Below are 10687 nucleotides of genomic sequence, written 5' to 3' on the forward strand. Positions count from 1 at the left end.
ACCTGATTGGGGTTTTGTTTTGTATAGATCCAAAATTAGGAGTGTAGATAGAGATACAGAGCTACGTACTAGTAGAGAGGGAAGATGGTTTTGGAAGGAACTCCAAAAGAGGGGGCATCAGTGTGAGATCTTTCGGCAGAGAAGGATGATAAGTCATTAATGGAGATAGTGTTCTGTTTGGTTGGTGGTTGTTGTTCAAAGCTCTCTCTCTTGACCCATTACTGTTCACTCCCATTGTCACAGCTGATAGTACATTCCTGAACCACTGTGCCAAACAATGAATTGAATGAAACGTCTGATTTTGGGATTCCCAATGTGATAAAATTTAAGTTCTTTTTCTTTCTTTTTCCTTTCTTTTTTTTAACCCACTGTCTCTAATTTAAGCTTCAAAGTTTGTTTTGTTTGTTTTGTTGCAGCACTGTTGCATATGTAAGCCCTAAAGCCATCCATGTGCATATGATCAAGTACATTCCTTGAGGTGAAAAGATCTACCCTTTTCTTTTCTTTCTTTCTTTTACTGGCTTTCTAGTTAGGGTCTCTCTTTAACCTCCCTTCTCTTGAGGGCAGATATGATATGAACAATATCATGAAACTTTTTCCCGTCCACACCCATGAGTTGAAATTTCACAAATGAATCAACAAATATCCATTGAAAGCTGTATGTATCCCAAGAAACATGATAACAATTTAAAAAACAAGAAGAAAGAAAATGCTTGAAGAGTGAAATTACCACTACACCAGCCAAACTCCTCAAGGTTAATAGACTACTGTGTATTTAATCATTTATTTAAATTCTTGAGACATTCTATGTCTTTTTAAAAAGTCATTGACTTGAAACCTAGGTCATTTTTGTAAAGTAATATTAAAAAAAAACGTTCTCCCTACTTGTAGACTTGGAAATTAGCATAAACCCTAACAAAAATCATGCTCAAACAGACCCTCCAAATGTCAATAATAGTATAATATTGTACATTTAGGACATAAGCCATCAAGATTTTAATTTTGATTTCACCTAAAAAGTTTCGTACCAATAGAGATGTTATCTTTCTCTTATCCAGTTAATGTGGACTTTGGTTATAGATCTTTTCCCTTATTCATGTACCCACAACTTTTGGTCGAATTTCCAATAGTCATATCAAACTACACTTTAATCCAAAAACTTAAACTAACAAGTTACACAATATTTAATCATTCATAACCCATTGATGCATGTCCTAAACCTTGATGAGAACTTGGTTAAGAAGAGCCATCTGTTTTAGCAAAAAGAAGAAGGAAATGCCAGTTTAACTGTTTAAGAAGGTGGTTAAAGCTCAAGCTATGGCAGATGAGCTAGGACTGAGATGAGGCAGAGTTGGCAGCAGTGGCAGGAGGTCAACAATTTCATCAATCAAACACCAAAGCCTATGCATCAAAAGAGAGGGAAACGGAATAGCCAATAGGGATTAGAAAGAGAAAGAGAGAGAGCATGGGGGAACTGTTAAAATTTGTTCATAAAGCAAATGGGGTTTGTTGGGTCAACCTCAGTTGGTTAAGGGAAGGGCAGCTATTTCCAAATGGAAAACAGAAGCAAATAAACAAATTAAAGCTGAAAAAGAAATGTATATTTGATGATGATGATGAATGTGGAGTAGCCGTAGGTGACAGAATGTGATTGACAATCTCTCTCAGCCAGCAGCCTCTGTATTCTATTAACTACTAAGGTGTCAAACTCAATAACTTTCTCTTTCTCTTTCTTGTTTCTGCAATCTGCATTGAAAAGAAAGGCGTCATAAGCCTACCATCTGGAAACCCCAGCAAACCCCCACTTCTCTTTTATTGTCAATGGAATTGGACACCCACAACACAACCCTCAACACTCACTCAATGCATACAATTACTCACTACTAATTCATCCCTCATTTTCAGGTTCATCCTCGTCGCATAGTTCTCACTAACATGAGTATAGTTTTGACTGTTAAGTTAATTCTACTTCTTTTTATGACGTTCTAGAATCAAAACTTCTCACTTCCAAGAAGCAGTCCAATTGGCAAGGATTTATAGTCTATTGAGCATACTGATTTGGACGTCTCAAATTCAAACTTTCTTGTGAGATTAATATTAAATATCATTAATGTCTCTCGCGTCTGAGCCATGGGATGGACGCGGATGTCTTGGGTGTAGAGGAACAAAGCTCTGACTCCAGTTACAAAAGGAAAAAATCAGATCTTCTCACTTCGTATTTGATGCATTATTTTGTAAAAAATGATCCCATAAATAGACTTGTGAATAAACTAGGACTTTTTGAATAAACTTAAATGAGGGTTTAAGACATTATATTTTATGAATCGTTTTAAGAATATCACTACAAATACATATATGAACATTAAGAGGAAGTAGACATGCTTTAATTTAGTTTTTATGACACTTATCATTATTTAGTAATTTTAAGTTAAAGAATATGAGACAATAATGCAACTTTTAGGATGGTAGGAATCAGCTGGAAAAAAAAAATAACTTTAAACAAAATTGTAAAAGCTGATGCATAAGGATTAAAACTTTAATTTAACAAACATCTTTTTTTTTCCAAGTAAAATGTAGGATTATTTTCAAATAATCCAATCAAATGGTGCATATATCATCGACTAAAAGTTGAAGGTTCGAATCACTCGGAGTTGAACTAAAAAAAATACAAATAAAAAGTCTTCTTCAATGAAATTATTCTCTAAAAAATAGCCTATCCAAAATAGTATCATTTTGAAACATTTTTTTTCTGGGCAAATAAACACCTTACATACCTTTCCCTATCCCATTCATTTTTATCTTCTATTTTTGTGCGTATAGTTTCACTCATTAGTTAACAGTTAAGGCAAGGGTTCCACAATCCCTTAGTCAAAATCAAGGAAGAACGTATTGGGATTGGGAAAGGAAAGATGCATAAGATTTCTTTGGTTTGATTTCCCAATGACTTTTCAGAGATTCATAAATAAAGATCCGTACCTTTTTTTTTTTAATTTTCAAAATTTTCTCTGCTAATTCTTCTCCTTCTTCATGAACTGATGAATTACAAATTACTTTTCCATTAAAAGAAGGAAAAAAAAGGAAAAAAAAGAGGAGTTTAAAAATGCCCATGTCAAAGAAACCAAAAACAACCCCAAATAAATCCAAACTTGTTAGCTAAAAAGGGTTAGCAGAGTTGTGGTCAGCCATGCTAATGTTGCATTCCCATTCAGTCAGTTTTCAAAAGGCCAACTTTACTGTTTACCCTTTCTTTCTTTCTTTCTCTCTCTATCTCTAAGTTTCCCCCCAGCTCTGTTCGAGGTACACTGCAATATTCGATTTCTTTCCCCATTATTTTTCCTTCTCAGCCAGCTTTCTATTTCAAGTCCCACATTTTCATTTTGTACACCATTTTCCGTTTTCCACATTCTGGCTCGTGGAGATGACCTCCCAACAGTATCCCCCTTCGTCATCATCCCTCCAATTCCAAATCCAATTCAAACCCACTTCAAAACTTCGCCTATATATCCAACCCATTTGGTAAAAATGCAAACTTGGAGCCTTTGAAGAAGAAAAAAAATGGAGGCTTTCGATCTTGATCTCAACTGTGCGGTTGTTTCTTCGGGCGTTTGTGATTCTCAGGAGGAGAGTTATGCGTCGGGCAGGAGCTGTGAGGTTGAGAATGGGGGGGGAGGGTTTTGGAAGTTTCCATTTTCGTGTGAGTCTATGACCAGAAGCTCAGAGACTGATGTTGCGGATGGGAATTATGCCACTTCTGATTTCAGTGATGGTTTTGTTGTTGAAAATAACATTAATGAGTCGTCTCTAAATCACATTCCCCACCCCAACCCTAGTAGTTGTTCCAATGCTGCTAGTGGGGCTCAGTCTAGACTCTGTGCCAGAGGTCATTGGAGGCCAGCTGAGGACACCAAGTTGAGAGAACTTGTGGCTCTTTATGGCCCCCAGAACTGGAACCTCATTGCTGAGAAGTTGGAGGGAAGATCTGGTAACATACAAACCTACACACAATTTTTCCTCTTTTTTTTCTTTCTGTTTCCCTTTTTTGAGTTCAAACTTAAGAAACGGGAGGAGGTGAGAATTTGAATTTTTGATCTTTAACTCGACACTCATGCTTTAACCAGTTGAGGTATATAAAGGTACATTGGGAGTGAGAATTTGAACCTCTAATATTTAAAGATGATTATTAATATTTTAACTTACTCGAGATGTGCAAAGGGCAAGAGTGAGGATTGCTCTGGAAGGGCCGCTCATTTGTCAGGGCCTGACGTCTTTTGATCCTGCTAATTTAGAATTCTTAAGTTAATTTATAGGTTTTAAGTTCGAATCTTTTTGTGAGTTTAATAATCTTGACCGTAGGGCAGGCATCGATATTACTAGGTATAGGGTTCTGATTTTCGGTTAAAAAAAAGGAAACAATTGGCAAGAGTGAGGATTCAAACTTCTCATGAATGTGTTGATCAACTAAGATATCACAAAGAGTTGGAGTTGGAAATCGGACATTAGGGGAGGCTGATGAACAAGGGGAATTAGAAGTGAGAGCGGAGAATCGAACCTCTGACAAGTTATTAGCAAGCTAGAGGTTGAAAATTAAGCTTTTCTTTTGTACATTCTTTTTACTACTGTTCATGGTGTTTTTTTCTTCTCTTTTCTTGGTATAAAGGCAAGAGTTGCAGATTGAGATGGTTTAACCAGTTGGATCCAAGGATCAACAGAAGGGCATTTAACGAGGAGGAAGAAGACAGGCTAATGCAAGCTCATCGAATATACGGAAACAAATGGGCCATGATAGCAAGACTTTTCCCTGGAAGAACTGATAATGCTGTAAAGAATCATTGGCACGTCATAATGGCCAGGAAATATAGAGAACAGTCTCGTTCCTACCGAAGGAGGAAGCTCAGCCAGTCTGTTTACAGAAAAATGGAACAAGATTTGAGTTTCCTTAATCTCCCCAAAGATGGAGACAACCCACACACGTCTACTTGTAGTTCCCCTTTTGGAAACTTTCAGGCTTCTGTTGGAGGACTTGATTATGGCTTTTTGACCCAAATGCCCATTGGTGGAGAAGGAGAAAAGCCAATTTCCAATAACCATCCTTATTTCGCCTCATGTGCACAGCTTTCAGCTTTTAATGCCCTTCCAGGTTTGTTAGTTCTTCACACCATTTTAAATTTAAAGGCCACATTTTTCTTTAAAAATATAACTAGCGGATTAAATGTACTATAACCCATTACGCTCGTTTGATTAAATGTACTTCAAACATCTTTTACAAGTCCACTAAAATGGTTTTCGTCGTAAACTTTTCTCGTACTTGTGACAAGAGTTGAGTAAATTTACTTTGTCATTCTCAATAGTTATCTGTTAGCAAAGATGAATGGTTAAATAAACATTAATCTTTCTATTTTAAGCAAAATTAGTGAGCTTGGGAGTTTAATGGGTTGGAATTTGGTTGCAGATCCCAAGAGCCGATTATGGGATGGAACAGGCAATGGGTTTTTGAAACCACGTAGCCACCACCAGTATCAGCCGTGCAACACGGCGGCTCCGCCGTCTAGCCACGGCGTCGGGGGCTCACAAGCACACACCGCATCTCACGTTGTAAGAGGTGGATCTTCGTCCGTTACGGCGGAGACGACCAAATCACCGCCACCATTCATCGACTTTCTTGGAGTTGGAGCCACATGAAGAAAGCGAAATCTGAGACAATTAAATAGAGGAAAAAAAAATATCTCAGATTATTGGAGCGTAGATTATCCCACTGCTGTGTCTTGTAGTCAATGATAGCCCTCCTCCCAAGAAAAAAAAATGGAAAAATTAGAATTAGAATTAGAGGTTATTAAATCGTACAGAGTGGTGACAGTGAAATTTGAGTGCTGGAACATATGTTGATATATTCACATAATAGACAATATGTGTCCCTAAATATTCTTGTTTTTTTCCCTTATATTAAGGTTACTTACTATTTATCCTATTTCTCCTCAGACATACTGTATAATTAATTTTATGCCTCTATGAGTCAAGAAGACTTCGGTAATTAGCTACACAATTTATATGTCAAGACGAATATAGTTTAGTGACAATTGACATATGTTTCTGATCGAATATATTGACTCAAATAAAATAAAATCGGATGTTGGGTAGAGATCAAATTAAACATTTTAAAAGTATATAGATTAAAAAGTATTTAATCCATCCATTTTTTTATGGCTGAGTTCATTAATTGCAATATATAAATGAAATAATTGATATGAGATCAAGGACTGCCCTTTTTTGTTTTTCTTCTTTGAGAAGTCCAAATCAAAAGTCTCACGTTTTCTGTCATTTGTTTTTTACAAATAATTTTATTTTTTCTTGCTTTTGTAATGTAATTTATTTATTTTCAAGATTCTAAAATTGTAGCCACATATCAAACATTAAGAACTTATGGTTTTTTTTCCCTAGAACAAGTTAGAGCAAGGGTGAGAACTTAACCCAAATCTTTAAGTTATTTGATGAATAATACTTGTCAACAGGAGATTCCTAATCATCGTTAAAAATACAAAGAGATTTTTTTTTTTTTTTCCAGCAAGGAGGTAAGTATTATTCTTCTTTTATATTACCTTTTTTTTTTATAATAATATTAGTTGTTGGTGACTTCTACTATTATTATTATGTTTTTTATGACGAAAGAGAGAAATGTAGGGAGAGATTTTCTCGTTTTTTAAAAGTAAATAATTATCAAATTTTTGATAAGAAGATTACATTTCCTTTTATGAGTAAGCTAGTACATTTGTAGTGTCTGTCAATTTAAATTTCATGAAACAAAGTAATTTTTGTAGCGTATTAAATAACAAAAAAGTTTCTAAATAAGGATTGGGGATGAAATTGTGGGCAGAACCCAACATTGGAAATTGGCCCAAGAATAGCAACAGTTTTTGGGAAGAAGAGTAGCCTAATTTTCTTGAGCCCACTCTCTCTCTCTCTCTCTCTCTCTCTCTCTCTCTCTCTCTCTCTCTCTCTCTCTCTCTCTCTACATATATAAAATAATCTGAGGGAGGAGAGAGAGAGAGAGTTTATGATAGAAATTCCAAGTGGTGAGTTGGGTGAGTTTTTGGAGTGGTCCACCAAAAGGGAGACACATCAAAATCACAAGTTGTTCCATCTTTTTCCAAGCTGCCTTTTTGGGTGGAATGTAAAGTTGCTTTCTCTTTTCCAAACTTTGCTTCCAAGATACTTTCTCCAAAACCATTGCATTATATTTATTTATTTTAACTTCCACTGTCTTCTTTTCTACCGTAAAGAATTTACCTCTTCATGATTTCATACGTCCATCATTGTTAAACTATCATTTATTGAAAGATCGAAAGTTCAAATCTCTACTTTATATGTTATTAGGAGATAGAGAAAAGTAGTACTGGTTAGAAAGGTTACACCTCATGAGTCAATTATTCGTGAAGTTTTTTTTTTTCACTATTTTCATTTATTTTTCTCCCATGCTTTACCTGAATTTCAAGGAGTAAGTAGATTAGTTTCTGCCCCCCATAATAGTTCAAGAGTTGCATGATATTCTGTATGCATGTAGTTTGTTTGTAAAAAGTTTTTTCTACATCGAGAAAAACATTTAGGATGAATGTACAAATAGTTGTTACGTAAAAAATATTATTTTATTATGCATCCACTCAGAGTTTGCTAGTCAAAGTTTCAGGTCAAAGATAAGAAAAAGTTGACTATTACCTCCATATTTAGTCGGGATCTGTGATCGGCGCGACTCATTTTAGGACTAGTAGGTGTTTTTAGACAAGTAGTGTCACTTCTACCTTTGAAAGTTAGAAGTTTTAATCCCGACTTTCTACACCTTGTCACTCTCTAACGCTTCGAACTTCCACATGCCCATGTTTCTATTTCTTTAACATTAAAATCCAACAAGTACCCTCAAACCTACTTTATTTTTTAAATCATAATATCCTGACTCATGGTTCCAATTCAATGACATATGATTGGTTTTAAGTTTGACAACCAATTCGGATGATGATTTAGATCCCATCTCATAATCATTTTTTCCTTTTTTGAAATACCTCTTCCTAAGTTTGTTTAAAGTTTGGAAAACAAATAATTTGTAGACAAGCCCTTATCTTTTAAGAACAGAAAACTGAATTATTCCTATCAAACAACAACAACAATGTTTATCCTAGAAATTGACAGATAAGTAAAGATAATGATGTAAATCCTAAATAAAATAGATAAAAGGAAGCAAAAGAAGAGCCAAGGAGGAACTTAATTGGGAGATGAGGGCTATGATAACGAAAGTTGATGGCATCACATGCAACGGGTCCTCTCCCAATAACAATAATAATATATGATGAATCTTGGGGAAGAAGAAGTTGTGGTGGTCTCTAATCTCCGTCCAACACAATCAAATATCATAATAAAACTTTCAAAAATCTCTGGCCTGAATTCAGTTGAGTGATTAGAAACATTTCAATCTCCTTTTAGATTCAAATACTTACCTAATTATATTAAAAGGATCATTGTAGTAGCAAAAAGAGGTAAAGAAAATGAGGAAAACCAAGCTAGGAAATTGATTGAATCCATTTCCAAATATCTGCAACATTTTTAGAAGTAAGCTAATGGAGTATACATATAATTATATATAAAAGTTTTGTTGTGGCCAAGAATGTAGCATCCCACAGGGCAGAAGAAGTAGCTCACTTGTGATAATAATGTACAGGAAAGCTCGACAAAAACAAATGCCACAGCCTACAAACATGTGTGTTCCACTCAGGTGGGAGTGTCCTCATGTTGCATGTCTGGTTCAGTTTTGTCTTCATTAAACTGCCTCTCTGTTGGAAATAACAATAATTTCCCCTCTACTTTTGGCAGTGGATTAAGAGGTTAATTAACAACAGAACAATCAGAAGTTTTTTTTGCTCTAAAACTAAGCAATCTCACGGAATTTCAGAGCCCGAGAAAAGGCTGCTGGATTAGCCTGCAAAAGTGAGCAACTTTCGATGTGATTTTCTTCTTTTCCCTTTGCCGCTTGTTGGAAAGCGGCAAAAAGGCCACCGCCATTGATGAAACTTGCTGCTGCTGATTTTGACCATATGGAGCTTTTTGCTGCTTCATTTGGATCATCCACTTCCAATGTCTTTGGAATCCAGTGACATTGTTCTTCAGAATTCCTCTGTTTCACCACCTCTTCTGCATTGTTGCTAATGATTGTCCCATCTCTCGAACGTTTCCCCAAAACAGAGGAATTGGTAAACGAATTTTGACCGTTGTGGTTGAGTAGAGTCCAAGACGGTGGTACTGTGCAGCCCCAGTACGGCGGCGCTGAGTAATACGAGACCGGAAACCCCGTGGGGCAGAACGGCGGCGGACCCGCTGAAGGGTAGGGCCATGGAAGCCCTGTAATGGACGGTAATTGGGGAGGAAAAGGTAAAATATTTTTTACCACCGGTGGCTGTGAAGTTATTTTCATTTTACCTCCTTTCTCCGACGAATTGGAAGCTGTAATTGAGGATTTACTGGAATGGTCATCTCCATTTTCTCCACCAATGAGAAACCCATTTGGATTACAGTTATCAGAAACGGAAGAATCTGAGCCAAAATTGAGGAAGGCGCCGTTGTTTCCTAGAAATTGAATCTGATGGGGGTGGTGAATTCCGGCGTCGGGAATTATGAATTGACGGAAATGTGAGGAAGGGGAGGTTTTGTTCTTTCGTCGGCCGGCACCTACCGGAACATTCCTCATGGTGCCGCCGGCGGTCCAGTATCTTTGGCAATTCTTGCAAAAATGGCGAGGTTGATTGACATTATAGTTGTTGAAGTAACAGAATTTTGTGTCCATGCTGTTACATCGAGGGCAAGGCAGAATCTTGTCTGGTTTTTTCGATGTCTTGTCTGGAGAGATGCTTGTCTCGCTCTGTTCTTCGCTTTTGGAGGCTTTTGGAGATGAATTTTCCCTCTCCACCGATGGGTTCTCGCTGACCCCGGATGTTGTTTGTTCTGTCGTCTGGTTTGAACTTCCGTTTCCCTGTTTTTCTGATGCCAATTCTTCGCTTGAAGTTTCCTGTACACAAAAAAAGTTCAAATTTACAGAGAAAATCAGATACGTGAAGAACAATTTCATTTTCCAAATTGGATACTTAAAAAACAGAGTAATCCAACTGGGTTCCATCTTTGAATTTCATTATCCAAGAACAAAAACCCAATATATACCTTTTATGAATGATAAAGTCCAAAATTTCCCAATCTAATCTAGAATTTGAGTGGTGGTTAAATCTAAAAACCAAAGTCAACGGGCAATTACAACTGAAACTGATACTGTAACTCAAAATCCATGAAACTGAGAGAAAAACGAAAACCCAGAAAGAGAAAGCTGATTATTGAATGTGAAACAGTGAAAAAATGGTGAAAATTCAATTCCTACCTTTTGGGCATGTTTATGCAGTGAAGAAACAAGTTTGCAATCAGAAGCCAAATGGTCGAGTGGCAAAGCAATCGTCTTCCCAAACAACTTTATTGTTGGGTCTCTAATTTCGACCTCTGCCATTTTTGCTTCTCGGATAAGAAAAATCCGAGAATTTGTGAGTCTTTTTTTCTACTTTTTGCTGATCAGAGAGAATATTGAGAGAGAGAGGGAGATGATATGGAAGGGTGTGAAATGGAGAAGGAGGTTTAAGATGACAAGGTGGGCGTCTCCACGTCAGCAGAG

At 36.6% G+C, this 10687-nt stretch overlaps 2 protein-coding genes across 2 annotated transcripts; one reads left to right on the forward strand and one right to left on the reverse strand.

Annotated features, from left to right (window-relative positions):
- The first annotated feature begins 3165 nt into the window (after positions 1 to 3165).
- Positions 3166 to 5917, forward strand: MYB117 (myb domain protein 117). Its single transcript, XM_022295514.2, has 3 exons — positions 3166 to 3982; positions 4658 to 5137; positions 5450 to 5917. Exons 1-3 carry the CDS (start codon positions 3556 to 3558, stop codon positions 5677 to 5679), a joined length of 1137 nt encoding a protein of 378 aa, XP_022151206.1. The 5' UTR covers positions 3166 to 3555; the 3' UTR covers positions 5680 to 5917.
- Positions 5918 to 8529: 2612 nt separating this feature from the next.
- On the reverse strand, positions 8530 to 10687 carry LOC111019099 (cyclic dof factor 1). The gene is made up of 2 exons (XM_022295384.2): positions 10403 to 10687; positions 8530 to 10042 (listed from the first exon to the last, which is right to left on the reverse strand). The coding sequence occupies exons 1-2, from the start codon at positions 10523 to 10525 to the stop codon at positions 8909 to 8911; spliced, it is 1257 nt and encodes a 418-aa protein (XP_022151076.1). The 5' UTR covers positions 10526 to 10687; the 3' UTR covers positions 8530 to 8908.

This window comes from Momordica charantia, assembly GCF_013281855.1.
Source record: "Momordica charantia cultivar OHB3-1 chromosome 9 unlocalized genomic scaffold, Mcharantia_2.0 BLBB01000009.1, whole genome shotgun sequence".
In the NCBI taxonomy this organism is placed as follows: domain Eukaryota; kingdom Viridiplantae; phylum Streptophyta; class Magnoliopsida; order Cucurbitales; family Cucurbitaceae; genus Momordica; species Momordica charantia.